Source organism: Punica granatum, chromosome 3 (genome assembly GCF_007655135.1).
Source record: "Punica granatum isolate Tunisia-2019 chromosome 3, ASM765513v2, whole genome shotgun sequence".
NCBI lineage: Eukaryota > Viridiplantae > Streptophyta > Magnoliopsida > Myrtales > Lythraceae > Punica > Punica granatum.
In genome coordinates this window covers 4552378-4569266 of record NC_045129.1, presented here as the reverse complement: position 1 = coordinate 4569266, position 16889 = coordinate 4552378, and the positions used below count along the sequence as shown (strand labels likewise).

Genomic DNA, 16889 nt, shown 5'->3' with positions numbered 1-16889 from the left:
TGAATAGGCAGTTGAATATGCCCTTTAAACGTCTGGTGGTGTTTGCTGCCCTGCCCTTGGGGAACTTGGAGCGGAGCTTTAGAACTCGTTGATGCTTTTATGTCGATATTAATGTTGAATCCTGCTCGGTGGCTTTGTGAATGCGGGAAAGTTGCGGCATTCCCCTTGAGGTTTCAAACACGGCAAAGTAGGGGGTGCTAGTATCCTGGCCGTTTCTGGATAAGAATTCTCACAGCTGTAGAATTCCATGGAGTTTGAACTTGTTCCTTTGTCGACCTAAAATATTTCAGTAATTTGTTCTTTGTTAATTATCAGAGAAGATCCAGCACAAGCAAGGATGAAACTAGGTTGGCGATAATTTTTTTCTCACCCGAGCTGTGTTGTAGACCGTGTTCTTGCAGTCAGGAAGTATGCTGATGGACCAAGGAGGAAGGTTGTAATGCATATTCCCAAAAGAGACTTTAGCAAAAGATCTTGGGTTGTAGTTTGCAAGAAAGGCAGCACAGGCTCCATGTGACTTGAATACATGAGCCTGCAGAGGAAAAGGAAAACAGAAATAGAAACGATTAAGAAGCTGTTGTTTATACTCTGCAGGACAGCATTCAAGGCTCTTGAGAAATTGAAGCGACCTCATCATAATTTCCCAGTCGTGTCTCCGTGGGGTTCCCCGACACTAAAGCTGGTTCGTACAGTTTTATCTTTGGCGAGTTTCTGTCATTAAATTGAAGTCAAGAGTACCTTAGTATAAAGATAACTTATATCAATGTCTGTGACTTATGATCAAAATCTTTCTGAGGTGGCAACGAAAAGAATACTCTCAAACAGCTATCACTTTATCCTCCACAATAGATCAAATCATCATGGCGAAACCTTCTAGAACCCATGGAGGACTAAAATCAATTAGAATTACTTGTACAATGGAAAAAGAGATCATGTCTTATTGAGAATACCATATTCGTCGATGGAAGCATCGTAGTCGTAGCTAGTTGCAATGAAGGATCCACTGGCAGTTCGGCCAAAATTTGTACCCCCGTGATACTGATAAGAAATGAAAATATCATCAGACTTTGGAGGAAATAATAAATAAAGATTTGCTCGATAAATTCGAACAACTGGTACCATGTAGTAATTGACGAAAGACCCTCTCTTCTGTATAAACCTCGCAACTCAAAACGCCAAATTTTCTGCTGGCCGATTAGGAACTGCACCTCCAAATTCAGTAAACCTGTACAGAAGCAAATAAGGCAACAAAGAAAAAAAATAAAATACATTTGACTTAGGACTCATCTATTAGAACTCCAAAATGAATGATGATCAACCACACATTACCATCTTTGGTTTGTAAGCCTTGTTAGGAGAGAAGTAATCGCAGTAAAACCCATTGCAGGTGTTGATCTGTTACGACAAACGGAAGAGTTTGACTTTTAATGAACAAATCTTAATCAGGATCTATAAAGCACAGCTCTGAGAACTAATATTTCACAGAAAGCCACAGTCATTTCATGCGTAATGAGGCCTAATACTTCATAACAGCCTCGACCATTAGGGAGAGATAGGGCCTTCTAGCATCTAGCCCACCAACAAAAGGGGTCATTATGTTAGATTTGGGTAGAGTAAGAGCTGGAAGGTTAAATATAGTGACAGAAAAGAAAATTTAGTATTGCTTGTACTGAGAGATGAAGCAATTTCAGTACAAGATGATAGAGCCACTAGGGCCCAGTGCTGACTTGGTTTGGTAGTTATGGAAGACATTCCAAGCTATCACTATCAGGCGCGCGTTCATCATTTTCTTTCAGTCTTTCAGATTATGAAAGCGAGTCCCAAGTTTTAATTAACTGTAAAATCGTTTGCTAATTTAATCACTTTATTTTCCCACTATGTTTTGTCCTTGAGGATCCGACATTAATCCTCTCATACCTTCTAATTGGTGCACTTGAGATGCATTTCCTCTGGCTCTCGAAAAAGACATTACATGGACTGGATTAAAAGGGTCGGTCATCCTAAAATTAGGTATGAAACCGAGATAGTTAACTTTCAGAAAATTCTAGCGAGAGTGGAAATACATATGCTTTATTCTTTTGAAAGTGGGAGAAAAGATAAAACTAAAAAAAAAATGATTAGTAATCAATATTCAAGTTTGAAACTGGAATACCACAAAGAGAAAGTGTACCCACTAAAAAGGCGGTTTTTGTAATTGGGACAACCTATTTTAAACCTCCCATAAGAACCAGGAAAACAGAAATAGAGAACTAGAATTATTTTTCATTGCTAAGCCAGCTAGAGAAATATGACATAACTGAGAACTTGTACAAAATTTAGTGTTTTTTTTTTTTGCCCTCTTTTAAAATACCAAACAATATAGTTGTTGTCAAAAAACGAAATTTCTCAAAAACAAAAGAAAAAAACACTATTTACAATAAAAAATTGGGGAAAAAAAGGGAGAAATTCTTTTGGTTTTTCTTTTGCCAATATAGTCATCAATTGCAATTATCCTTTAATCTTCCTTAGGATCGGATGAAACGTATCATCATCTAGAAAACTCGGCTGCTTCATCAAATTATTCCAGGGAAGAAAACCTAAAATTTAAATTATATATAATTAATTAGATGAGAACGTTATGCGGGAAGAATTTTTTATTTTTTTTTAGAAAATTCAAAATTAAATATATTGTACATTTTTATTCAAGAAAAACTTACTATTATGAATTAAGGTTATTTCACTAGAAAATTAAATGAATTTAATCTGGGATGAGTTGTCCTTTTATCAAGAAGCGGATGTATCTTAAATGAAATCACACAATCTAATATAGATATCTTTAAAAAGTAAAATAACAAGAAATCATGCAATTGAAAAAATACTTTTAAGTCAAGAAAAGAAGTAATCTGTCAATTTTTCAATTATTGTGGCTCCCCTGGAGGTTATGGATTAAAAACTTGAATCCCCAAATGCATTCATGCCTTATTTTACAGAGTCATCATCATTAGTTATTTTTAGTTATAAAACTTGCACCCAACTTTCTGTTTTTTCAGAGATAAAGAAAGTGTAAATCTTGAAAATGTTCTGTAAGTGACCGGTTCCTTACCATCTCTGTGAAGCTTCCCCACAATTGCTCAAGCACTTTTTCTCACTGTATGCTCCTGCATAATCACACCAACCACAACTTCCAGAGGCTTTATACGCTGGCCAGTATCGATCGATGCTCTGCCTGTTTATCCAAATTTGACCTTTGCCCATGTTCCCCATGTCCAGGGCCAATGGCGTGTTGCCAGCTGGGGCATTAGAAACCGTCTCATTGAAAAAAATTATAGCACGTCAATCTCTCTTCTAGAAACCAAACTAGTCTCACAAGATAGCACTACCCAAGCTCTCGGGGGTATAGTAGGTGAAGTTCTCGGGGGTCTGTTAATTAAATCACTTGTCTTGAATGATCGTATCGTAAGACATATTGCACATGGTAAAAGCCAGGATCTTCGGAGGAGTTGCATCGTACATGCATGTACTGCAGTCAATATTGAAAGATGGGATATCTGCGGAACAGAGTTCGGGATTTTGTATATGGATGAAAACTGAGACGGATCTATTGTTTGCTTGTGGCTGGTCGCGATTCGAAATAACTTGAATGCGATGGCTGCTCAGTGGCCCATGGCACACACGGATGGCGATGAGGCCGACCGAGGAATGTCTGCAGTCAATTTTGAATTAACTTTATCTAAAATTTAATTAATTAATAAAACAATTTGGGTTGAGTGCCATGCTTTGAGTCACAAAAGCACTATATCTGTATAATAATGTACAAATACATAGTAATTCTTAATTAATTAGACCATCATCACACTTCTCCATGGGGACCAAAAAGTCATTGTCTACTAATAATAGTTAAACTAATTTTAGCTAAATAGAAAAATCAAAGGAGGAGGAGGAGATGGGGGTGGGCTTGTCAATGGATAAAGACATCATCTCTGAGAGGCAAAATTCAATTAACGAATTTTCCCCATACGAAAAAGATAAGAGGATCAAGAGAGGTATAACGTAGTTACGCACCTCTCGTCTGATGACTAGAGGTTCCAGATTCGATACCTAGTGCAACTACCCGTATCCCTTTATTAGATATTTAATATTTCTATTTCAATACACTAAGTTTACGAGTCTCATTTGCAACCGAATATATATATATATATATATATAAAAGAGGAAAAAGAGAGGGAGAGTAGGTAATAAACTTCCATTCATGCACCCCAAAATCTGCGAGCTTGGAAGTTGTGATCCTTATTTTCCTCCTAATTAATTAATTAATTAATTTTTTCGATATGCATCTTAATATCCGAAAACTTAATATATTTCGATTGACTCAATTCAAAACAAAGCTCTTCAATCATGAATTTTCTCTATTCAATACTCGAATTCAAGATCTTATTTAAGGGGAATAAGCGTCGAACCAATTGAAATCGATCTATATTGATTTAATTAAATAATTAATTGATTAATATGTTGTTTTCAAATCACCATGATTCTTTGGCAGTTTTCTCATTGGCTTAAAAATGTATAAGTTAATTTTCTTTATATATATATATATTTTTTAACTTAGGAACAAGTAAATCTTTGTAACATATGGTGACCTTCGCAACACTAATGTGCTTGTCTTACATTGAAATTCAAGGAAATGAGGCCGAACAACAATTGTCAGCATGTTGGATTCTGAAAGACAGGATCCATCTAATTGATTCTAAATAATAATTCCGTAATTATTACAAGACAACTGCACGAACATTGGATAAACTGATGGAAACCTGAAATTGTTTTTACTACATACGTTTGTAGCTAGCTAGCTAGCTTTTCCTAAGGCATTTAATTTTTCACTTGTTGTAAAGAAAATGTGATTGATATACACATGATTATATCTAATACACCCTTTTTGAGATATATATAAAAATAATAACTTTCTGATATACCTAACAGAAACTAATTTTTTATATTGATTGATGATAATTGAAAGGATAAGTTGGTTGTACATTTATCCATAAGCTTTTGTGTCCAGTGACTCACTTATCTGGTGGCAAATGGATAGTGGGTGTTGCATTGTATGCAATGAGGATATGATAATTAACTCATGATCAGAGAACTATGGAAAGGTTTTACTAAGAAACTTAGTGGACTAACATCATCACAACACATTAAAAGAAAATGATAGTCTGACTAATTTAATTTAGAATATTGATAATTGATTGATATAAGTCAATTGAATTCACATCTCAAAAGCAAAAGCAAAGAATAAGAAGAATTAATATGCAATAATTAAGCATGTGAACCGCATAATAACCTAAACTCATGTTAATTAGATGATGGAGGAGCGATCACTTGCTGATGGATGATCCCTCTACCGACGTATGCAACCACAACCAACTTCCTTTTCTCCTCTTCTATATGTAAATAGACAGATTCGTTTGTAAAACCAATTCGTTTCAAATATAGGAAGAGTAAAATCAAAGTGTGAAAAGTAAGGCCTATAAAGGACAAATGGCAATAATTGTCAGGTTCTACCCTGTTGTGGAAGAAGAATCTGGTGACAAAGTTCAAGAAAGGGCATTGACCTAGCAAGTGTCAGCCCCTTGGAATCGTGGAACTTGACGGCTCATCGTACTGCTGTTTGATCGGGCTCGTCCCGGAAATCCAAATCAGCTGTGATGAACTGGATTCACAGTAACGACAACAGAAAAGAGGAGAAGAAGAAGAAATCGAGAGAAGAAGAAATTCAGAGATAGAGGGAAGTCATCAGAGAGGTAATTACTTCATTCATCTAGATAATGTCCGAATTATTACATCAGTGTCCCTTTTATATCAGGAATCACTGGTTCATACGTTCCCTGCTTCTTTGTAACTAACTGTGCCAGCAATTACGAATTATACCCTCCTTTTCTATTTTCTTCCATTTACGTCCCTCACTTTCTTTTTATTACAATTTGGCCCCATTCCTCTTTCTACCCCACGACATTCCCCTCCCCTTCAGAACCCTTGCCCTCAAGGTCAAACTGGGGAAATCGCCACCGTAGTTCATCGGCGTACTCCCAGGTCGCCTCGGCTGGCGAGGTGTTGGTCCAATGCACTAGCACCTGGGCCGCTGCCTTATTTCCCTTCCTGACCATCCTGCGTTCTAATATCGCAGAGGGTTTTTTGTTTGCGTCTCCTGAGACATTGTCCGGCGTCGGTAGCTCTATTGAGCAATTAGTAGACCCGATTGCCTTCTTTAGCTGAGAGACATGGAAAACTGGGTGGATTTGTGCTGAAGTTGGTAGCTTGAGTCTATAGGCCACCTTTCCGATCCTGTCTATAACCTGGAAGGGACCGAAAAACCTAGGAGAAAGCTTATCAGATGGCCTGTTGGCCACGGTCCCTTGTCTGTAGGGTTGTAGCTTTAGATAAACCCAGTCTCCTATGGCGAACTCCCTTTCTGTCCTTTTCTTGTCTGCTTGCGTCTTCATCCTGTCTTGTGCTCTCTTCAAGTGATACTTAAGGGTTTTGATCATACCCTCCCTGTCTGTCATATATGAATCCACAGCTGCAACTGTTGAATCGTGAGGTAGATAGGGCATGTTTATTGGAGGTTGGAACCCATACAGTGCTTCAAAAGGGGTCCTTCCTGTAGAGTTGTGATAAGTGGTGTTATACCACCATTCTGCTAGAGATATCCACTGAGCCCACTTAGTAGGTTTGTCTCCAGTCATACACCTCAGATAGGTTTCGAGGCATATATTGACTGCCTCCGATTGCCCATCGGTCTATGGATGGTAGGCAGTGGACGCCAGTAGCTCCACCCCCTGTAGTTTGAACAAATCTTGCCAGAACTTGCTTAGGAATACCGGATTCCTGTCACTCACAATAGTCTCTGGCATTCCATGTAATTTAAAGACATTGTCTAGGAATTCTTGAGCCACTGAGGCTGCTGAATAGGGGTGAGGGAGTGCCATGAAGTGTGCATATTTAGTGCATCTATCAACCACCACAAAAACTACCTCCTTCCCTCTAGACTTAGGGAGCCCCTCGATGAAATCCATAGTAATGTCAGTAAAGACTGATCTAGGCATAGGTAATGGTTGGAGAAGTCCCGGATATGCCAAATGTTCAGCCTTGTTTTGTTGACAGACCTTGCATTCCCTCACGAACTGTCTAACCTGCCTCCACATTCATTTCCAATACAGTAGGCTGGCAATCCTTTTGGTCGTAGCTTGAGCTCCGGAATGTCCCCCAACTGAACTCGAATGATAGGCTGCCATGATGTCCTGCTGTAATGAAGAGTCGTTACCCACCACTATCTTTCCCTTCCTCCTCAGTTGTTCACCATTCCAGGTGAACTTTGGGTGTAATTCGGGATTCTCCTTTAATTCAGATAGGAGTTGTCGCGTCTTAAGATCTGTGCTCCAACTTGCTTGAATCCTGTCAAAGAAATTAGTAGACACCACAAATAGTGCCATACAATGAAGTTCCTGACCTGATATGCGTGAGAGAGCATCAGCCACCACGTTCTCTTTACCCTTTTTGTACCCTATCTCGTAGTCATAGCCCAACAATTTGGCTAACCAGGTGTGTTGTAGGGGGTGTTGAGCCTCTACTCTAATAGGTATTTCAGACTCTGATGATCAGTCTTGATGATAAAGTGCCTCCCCATAAAGTAGTGATTCCACTTCTTAACTGCATAGAGTATGGCAAATAGTTCTCTTTCGTATACTGATAGTGCTTGATGTCTAGGAGCAAGTACCTTACTGATATAGGCTAGTGGGTGCCCTCCTTGCTGCAGGACAGCCCCAATCCCTACCCCTGAAGCGTCTGTCTCTACCACAAATTCCCTTGAAAAGTCCAGTAGTGCTAGCACCGGGGTGGTTATCATAGCTTGTTTGAGTCCATCAAAGGCTTCCTGTGCCACTTCACTCCACAGAAAAGAATCTTTCTTAAGGAGTTCAGTGAGAGGCTTGCTGATACTTCCATAATTCCTTACAAATCTCCTGTTATAACCAGTAAGGCCCAAGAACCCCCTCAGCTGCTTCACAGTCATAGGTACAGGCCACTCTTGTACTGCCTTAAGCTTCTTAGGGTCTGTCAACACCCCTGCAGCTGACACATAATGCCCTAAGTATTCCACCTTATCTTCTCCGAAATTGCATTTGGATAGCTTGGCAAATAGAGTGTTTTCCCTGAGTAAAACGAAGACCTTCCTTAAATGTTCCCTGTGTCTGTGCCAATCCTGGCTGAAGACCAAGATGTCATCAAAGAATACCAACACAAACTTCCTGAGGTGGGGTCTGAACACCTCATTCATCAACCCCTGAAATGTAGAGGGTGCATTGGTGAGCCCGAAGGGCATCACTAGGAACTCGTAGTGACCTTCGTGAGTCCTGAAAGTTGTTTTATGCACATCCCCCTCATGCATCCTGATTTGATGGTAGCCTGATCTCAGGTCAATCTTCGAGAAAATGGTCGACCCATGTAGCTCATCAAGTAATTCTTCTACTAGGGGGATAGGAAATTTGTCCTTGATGGTCAGGCTATTAAGGCTCTTGTAGTCTACACACATTCTCCACGAGCTGTCCTTTTTCTTCACTAATACCACTGGAGATGAGAAGGGGCTGTGGCTAGGCTGAATGATACCTGTCTCCATCATTTCCCTAGTCATCTTCTCAATAACATCTTTCTGTAATGTAGGATATCGGTAGGGTCTGATGTTTACAAGCTGTGCCCCTTCCTTCAATGGAATCCTATGATCCTGTAATCTTTTGGGAGGTAAGCCCTTAGGCTCTCTAAAAACATCTTCAAACTCCCTTAGTAGAGGTTTCAGGTCTAGTGACTCCTGATTACCTTCGCTGCTGCTCAATTGCACCTTACTGGTGCAAGCCAGCTCCAGAGTGCAAAGCTGCACCGTAGCCAGTTGGTCCTTCTTTTGAAGCAATTTCTCCATTTGTTCTTCTCTGATAGTCTTTAGCTCTTCCGAGTTCTTTCCCTGCAAAACAATCTCCTTGCCATCTACCACAAACTTCATTTGTAGTTCTCTGAAATTCCACAGTATATCTCCCAAGGTAGCCAACCATTGTACTCCTAAGACCATGTCATAGCTTTCCAGTGGCAATAACAACATGTCATCCACGTATTCCTTGCCTTGCATTCTCCACCTGAACTTCTTGCACACTCTTTCACACTTCAATTCATTCCCATTGGCTACAGCCACCCTAACAGCAGACATTAATTCTGTTTGGCAGCCCAACTTCTTTCCCACTTCTTCATTTAAGAAATTATGCGTGCTCCCTGAATCCACCAGAATGTGCAATAAACGTTTGCCCATTATTCCTACTATCCTCATGGTTTGACAGCTTCTAGTACCCAAGAGAGCATGTAAGGATATCTGTGGTGATGGTATCTCCTCCAACTCTTCCTTCGTTACTTCCTCTTGCCCTTCTTCCACTGCCTCTACCTCAACGAGGAAGGCTTGCCTCCTCGAGCATTTGTGCCCAGGTACGAACCTTTCATCACACCAAAAACAAAGATTCTTAGCCCTTTTTTCATCCATCTCCTTCTGGGTAAGGGTTTTGTGGGGTCGGTTATGTATGTTTGGTGTATTTCTTGGGTGGGTAAGGGTTGGCAAAGGCAGTAACCCATTGCCTGTACCCTTGTAACTTGTTGTCGGGATGTTTTTGTGGGTGGTTATAGGGTTGTTTTTAGGTGTATTGGGTAGTGTATTCTGGGAGGAAGTATAGCTGTTACTGGAAAAGATATTGTGTAGTTTAGGGATAGATGAACCAGGTTTATGGAGGGCTATGTAGGTAGACTCTTGTAGTTTGGCTATAGAATAGGCTTGGGTCATTGTAACAGGGTGGAACATACGAATAGGTAATTGAATTTCAGTCTTTAGTCCTCCCAGAAAATGGCTGAGGGCATCTGCCTCAGTAATTGTTACCTTATTCAACAGGGCATCAAACTCAGTCATGTAATCCTGTACAAACCCTACTTGCCTCAAATTCTTTAAATCTGCCATCGGATCATCATACCCAGAGTCACCGAATCGTGCCACTATTGCAGCCACATATTCATTCCAGTTTACAGTTTTCCCTTCTATTCCCCATGATCTTACATAAGCCTGATGCCATTGCAAGGCTCTTCCCTCCAGATGAATCACAACTAGCTTTAATTTGATATTTTTCGGAGTTTCATCCACTTCAAAAAACTGCTCACACCGATATAACCATTCTCTAACCCCATCACCACAAAATCTAGGGAATTCAAGTTTACCAATCCTAGTGGTAGTAGAGTAATGCCCTACCTCAGATCCCCCAAGTTGATGAGAGATGGATTTCGACTCACCAACTTGCAGATGCTGCATCAGTCGACTCTGTTGCAGTGCTAGCCCGCTGATCATCTCAGTCAGTTGGTTGATCCTGTTGTTTGTGTTGCTTGTGCTGCTCTTGAGCTCGATGATTGCTTTATCTTGTTCCTCCAAGGCTGTGGCCATCGTACTGACTTCTTGTGCGCGTGTTCCAGTCCCCATAGGTGCCAGGAGATTCTCTGATACCACTTGTGATGAACTGGATTCACGGTAACGACAACAGAGAAGAGGAGAAGAAGAAGAAATCGAGAGAAGAAGAAATTCAGAGATAGAGGGAAGCCATCAGAGAGGTAATTACTTCATTCATCTAGATAATGTCCGAATTATTACATCAGTGTCCCTTTTATATCAGGAATTACTGGTTCATGCGTTCCCTGCTTCTTTGTAACTAATTGTGTCAGCAATTACGAATTATACCCTCCTTTTCTATTTTCTTCCATTTACGTCCCTCACTTTCTTTTTATTACAATTTGGCCTCATTCCTCTTTCTACCCCTCGACATCAGCACTCAACCAGGATCCCACCACCTTCTTCTCATCGCCCCCACCAGTACTCTGCTCTTCTTTCTTATCCAAGTCCGGCTTGTTGCTCTTCCTCGCCCTCTTCTTCTTCCCTCTTCTTCTTCCTTTTGGGGCCCTGGCCCTGAGCCGGGTCCGAATCCCGGTCCGGCCACTAATGACAGTTCTGGGGCTGGTGGGCTGATGCTGTCGTCTTTGCGTGCTGCTGTGTCGGGATTGGACTCGGGGCAGGGGCTGCGGAGCTTGTTGGTGTAGAGAGAAAAGGAGAGGAAGAGGAGAGAGAGGAGGGAGAAGAGTGAGGAAGAAGGTGGAGAAGAAGAGGATGGAGAGCATGGGGGCCTGTACTGTAACTCGGTGCGGCTGTGCTGCTCAAACTTCAAGCAGCAGATGGATTATTATCAGTGAATGAGTCATCAAGTAAGGTCCAGTCATCAAGTAAGGTCCTTTCTCAGTGCTTTGTGGAATTAATGGTGGAAGGAGAGCTATTAGCCGCCATAGAAACGCATCATTCAACAGATAGAAGCCCTTAAGAGTCGTCGAGTAAGGTCAAATATTTACTCAAAATTCCACTCAGCACAGACATAAGGGCCAATCCTGAGATGGACATACAGCCTGTTTGTTTATCCAGCATAACAAATCTTACCAGATCACAATTATCCTCAAAATTGTACTGCACCAAAATAGGCAAGTGAATCTTTCTAAAGCTCCAATAGAATGAAGAGCTTTTACGTTTCTTTCGATTTAGTTTTTACTTTGCCAGGTGAAGGTTCATGCCCATTCCAGAAGACATAAATCTGAGTCACATCTATGCCACCTTCATTTGCCTTCTGAGTGATATCTGGCCACATCTGCCCAAAATAAAACTAGGATTAATTAAAATAAAATAATTTTTAATTTTTTACCAGAAATTAACTACAATTGAGTGAAGAAATGAGCTCATTCCATCAAAAACCAAGAACAACTATATTGCTACAAAAAGGAAAACTTTCAGTTTTAAAACCTCTGTTCTCACATAACCAAAAAGAAATGAAAAAAGAGAACAGTATGAAACACAATATAAAAGAAAAGGGAGTTATTGCAGCAAATGGAGCTATTTGCTGGAATCTTTTTACTTTGTTCTTCCATGTTGAAGCCATGTAGATACAAATATTGGACTCAGATGCAGATTTTTTTCCAAGAAGAACGAGAAAAGTAGTTAGACATGTCTTCTGATGAAGCCACCTGCTCAAAAATTATACTGGAAGCAAAACATGGAATCAACATCAAGACAGCCCCATCTGGGTAATAACACATTGCATGACAAAAGAAAAAGAACAAAGAAAAAAAAAAGATCGGGAAAAGGAAGTACATTTCTGGGAGAACATATGTTTGTACCTCAGGGGTGCTTCTGGGGCAGTGAATGGACCCAGAGATGAGAATTTTCCCGTGCCCATTAATGGTGATGGCTCTCGAATCATAGCTCACAGAGGCTCTGACCGTAAAGACCCAGAAACCCAATAACATCAGAACCACATTCCACATTACAAAATCAGCCCTTTTCAGAACCATCATTGGAACATAAGAAGAAAACCCCCCAGAGAAAGAGGCAACAATATATTCCCTCTTTCCTCCTCCTCTTTCCTCTTTCAGTTGGATATTATAACCTCACATGGAGTAAATACAATGAAAACAGAAGCAAAGACAAAATGACAAATTATAGACCAGCCAAACTCAAGCATACATAGAAGCAACCGAAAATTCTCGTTTGAGGCCATGCGCACCGCACCATCAATATTCTATCAAGCCTTCAACTTTTTCTTATCAAAGATCAACTCAATAAGGAGGCAAAGATCATAGTTTCTCCATCATCTGTGTCATCTTGAAGTTTGTACTTTCGTCTCGAAGAGGGTCGAGCTGATTGGTCAAAGGTCCACGGGCTTTGTGTCTGTTCGTCTTGGGGAAGAGGCTCAAAGCAAAAGGCAGAGGGGAGAGAGATCTCTTCAGTGCTGCGAGGGTTTGCAGTATATAGGCACTAGAAGTCGCTGAGGGTTGTACCCAGGTGACCCGACATCTACATCATCCTCAGCCTGTGCATGATCTTGATTTCCCGAGTTTCTGCCTGCAAGAGAGGAAGTGCAGCACCAAAGTGAAAAGGCTTTCTCCAGATTTTTCTTTTCAAAGTCATTCCTCAAAGTCGTAACCAGAAAACACTTACCACTATTTAGGCCAATTAAGAAAAAACAACAGAATGGTATTTACCAGCAGTTTGTGAAAACAATTTCAAGGAGCAGTCTCTTAAAAATACTTCATTAGAAAACATAACTGTTGAAAGTAAATTCATAATGTTCACTGGTGACCTGCAAGAGAATGCAAGTATATTTTCAGTAGAGAGACACTAACCAAAAAGAATCTTTCTTCTCTTGAGCTAAAAACTCTTCAAACAAAATCTCAGGAAGATCTGCATCTTTAGATTCCACTAGCTCGCCCGACTTGGCCTTCAACTCCCTGCTGGCACTGATCTCAAGAATCTAAACAAATAGACAAGAGTAAGAAATGCTTTCTAACTGGTAAGAAGTAGAATATTGCTTCACACGGAATCCGATAAACATTACCGAAAACTAGCAACGCAGAACATTCTCCTTACTTTTCCGTGTTTTTTGCAGCAAAAGGAAGTGCATCATAATGCAGTGAAATATGGAGAAAGAACCTTCTCCATGAACCCTTCCCCAAAAAGATGTCTTAAAAATATTTTCCAAAGAAAATTTGTTTCCAAATGAAATCTGAAAAGCTTGGGGATGAAATTATATTTCTGCAGATACACCAGAGTTCCTTGCACTAGATTTTCCTGTATTTTTAAAAAAAATTCTTATTTTTTTAAATGTATGTATTTATTTATTCATTTATTATTTCATTTGGGCACCAAACTTCATCTTCCACTCCCTCTACAATTTGATATGAGGGAAAAAAAAAAACAAAAAGGGCAACAATCAATACCTTCTTATAAGCGGGTGAGATTTTGAGCTGCTGCTGGAGCCAATTATAAGCAAAAGCATCTTCCTCAAGCCTCTTCTGTTCTAACTCAAGCTTGTATATCTGAGACACCAAGGCATCAGTTCCTATATTCGTAGGACACTAAACTACTTCAACGGAACCGGGAAACCCAAATTTTAGGTTCCAGAGCAGAGACCTGCTGACGAACTTGGTCAAAGGAGGACTTATCCGCCTTGAAAAGAAGAGCCTTAGCTATTGGGAATTTGCGGTGAATGACCACAGAACTGCAGAGGACAGTGAGGGTTAAGAACAAATTACAACTTCTTGATTCCTTGTGTGTTATGAACACAAACAGCTGTTCCAAGAAACACTCCACATTCCAGGAAACACCAATCAGAAAACACATTCCTGAGTCTGTCATTCCTAATTCCGAAATACGGAGTAAAACTTACTTGTGCTGTAACTCATTTCTAGCCTCCACCAAGCATTTAGCAAACTCGTCAACCTGCAGAATGATGGCAATGCATAACTTTTCGAGATGACCAAAAAAATGATGATGAAATGTTCCCTATCAAGCAATGAAAATGATAGGTAAGATGATCTGTGGTTAAAGCTAGCAATAGGCCTCCATCTCCAAGAGAAGAAACTCATCAGTACACATAAGAAACACCTATGCTGTATTCTATATAGTCCTGACGAAGGTTTTGGAGTAGATGCACAGCTCCTTATACACAATTACAAGGAATATGTTAATGCTCATGTGTTTAAAAAAACTATATCCACATTCTGTTTAGTTCCTTTTTTTTCTTTCCCTTCTTCATCAAGCAATTTTACTAATTTACACACTACACAGAATAATTCCACTTCAAAGGACGAAGAAGCTGATTCCAGTTTCCTCAAAAACCATCCTCAAAAATCTTCAGAGATCGCAAGATACCATATGAACTCCCCCAAAATGCCAATTCAGACCTCATATTTTTTTCCTTTCATTTTCAAGATGGGAAAGCCTTTCTACTATTGAAATGATCGATAAACTGGCCTTTTCAAGAACACTGGGTACCCACCACAGGTCTTCAAACATCTTTGGAGATTAAAGTAAACACAAGCCAAAGCAATTCAATGAAACATCCATCTTTTTGCATGCAAAAAATCTGCAATCTTTGACATAGTTGGAGAACATCAGACAATGAAAATGGAAGTAACTCCTGTACGCAAGTAACAGTACCATCTATCACAAGAAGACACAACCTGATTCTTCAAAATGCCAGCAGAAAAACCATCTTTTGCAGACAAAAAGATTCATAATTTCCACATTTCGGCAGACATGAAAGATGGGAACATGAATGAAGGCCAATTGCAGAAGCAATCTCATCACCCTTCAACGGCATCTGCTTCGCATCCTCTCATATCACAACATTATAAACAAATTACACTAAGTGGAAACAAAATCAAGCTCTACCCTGTCGTGGAAGAAGAATCAGTTGACAAAGTTCAAGAAAGGGAACCGACCTGAGCAAGTGCCAGCCCCTTGGAATCGTGGGACTTCACGAGCTCATCGTACTGCTGTTTGATCCTCCTCTGAGTGGCACTGCCCGAGGAGGTAAAAGGGTACAGGCAAATCAGCTCGGGCTTGTCCCGGGAACCCAAATCAGCACTCAACCCGGATCCCACCACCTTCTTCTCATCGCCCCCACCAATACTCTGCTCTTCTTCCTTATCCAAGTCCGGCCTCTTACTCTTCTTCTTCTTCCTTTTGGGGCCCTGGCCCTGAGCCGGGTCCGAATCCCGGTCCGGCTGGCCGGACAGGCCCTCGGATTCCGCTAATGACAGTTCTGGAGCTGGTGGGCTGATGCTGTCGTCTTTGCATGCTGCTGTGTCGGGATTGGACTCGGGGCGGGGGCTGCGGAGCTTGTTGGTGTAGAGAGAGAAGGAGAGGAAGAGGAGGGAGAGAGTGAGGAAGAAGGTGGAGAAGAAGAGGATGGAGAGCATGGAGGCCCGTACCGTAACTCGGGGCAGCTGTACAGCTCAAACTTGAAGCAGCAGATGGATTGTTATCAGTGAATGGGAAGAAACAGAGTCATCAAGTAGGATCCTTTCTCAGTGCTTTGTGGCATTAATGGTGGAAGGAGAGCAATTAGCCGCCATTGAAACGCGTCATTCAACAGATAGAAGCTCTTAAGAGGGTTTTTGTACTTTTCGTTGCGTGCTTTAATGGTGGGGCAAAGCCACGGTTTTGGAACATCATATGCTTTGTTTCCCGACATCACACTGACTCCTGTGAACTTCGAAGCTTCTTTCTAATGAAGATCTTTTCGAGTATTAGCCAAGTTTTCTACCCATCGGTAAACCCTAATCATTTTCGTTTTCTTTCTTGGAGAATTGTTTGAGTCATTTTCAGTTAAAAAGAGAAATTAATCTAGTGAATAATAAGAAGGTGAAACAAAAAAATTCGGTATGAGTTTTGACTTTTTTCACAATCATGGGTGATCATTAAACTAGATATAAACTATTCCGTTCGAGCATTGATTTGAATTGGACGCGAAGCGTTCCCAATAAATTTAAAATCTTGCTATTGTAAGTATAAATAAAGTCTGAGAATTCAATTTGCCATCAAAGCAAATCCTTATAAAGTTATTTTATGGATTATGCTTTCATCTAATGGAGGGACTCCTTCCACGAAGGAGAAGGGAACAATAGCTTCTTCACCAATTGCTTTACCAATTCACTATTCACAATAACAGATTGGGGTAAAAAGGAATAAATTCTTTAGGATTTTCTTTTGCCAATACAGTCATCAAGTACTAGAAAACTCCCCCCTTCTAGCCCTAGCATCCTCGCTGGGCTCTCGGGCCGGGGTTCAATACATACCTCCCACAGAGTTGGGCTCGTTAGTAGCCCTCAGCCTATCCTCAATCCCGCATGGTCGTGGGCTAGGGTCGGCTTCTGATATCATAAGTAATGTTTTCGCTGGGCCTACCACTTTAAAGTGTTAGCTGCTTATAAGATCATTCAGCCTTACATATAAATTTCAGTTCTCT

The 16889-nt window shown here is 40.6% G+C and overlaps 1 protein-coding gene across 1 annotated transcript; it reads right to left on the bottom strand.

The window, feature by feature from the left end:
* Positions 1-12598: 12598 nt before the first annotated feature.
* Positions 12599-16108, bottom strand: LOC116201726. The gene is made up of 6 exons (XM_031533115.1): positions 15361-16108; positions 14304-14356; positions 14048-14135; positions 13855-13953; positions 13261-13388; positions 12599-12979 (listed from the first exon to the last, which is right to left on the bottom strand). The coding sequence occupies exons 1-6, from the start codon at positions 15838-15840 to the stop codon at positions 12943-12945; spliced, it is 885 nt and encodes a 294-aa protein (XP_031388975.1). The 5' UTR covers positions 15841-16108; the 3' UTR covers positions 12599-12942.
* Between the last annotated feature and the right edge of the window lie 781 nt (positions 16109-16889).

Excerpts from the sequence above, each read along its gene's own strand:
- LOC116201726 (XM_031533115.1), bottom strand. The coding sequence starts at position 15,840 with ATGCTCTCCATCCTCTTCTTCTCCACCTTCTTCCTCACTCTCTCCCTC. Across the intron at positions 14,136-14,303 it reads AGAAATGAGTTACAGCACAA|TTCTGTGGTCATTCACCGCA; the intron begins GTAAGTTTTACT and ends TGTCCTCTGCAG. Across the intron at positions 13,389-13,854 it reads TCTCACCCGCTTATAAGAAG|ATTCTTGAGATCAGTGCCAG; the intron begins GTATTGATTGTT and ends CTATTTGTTTAG.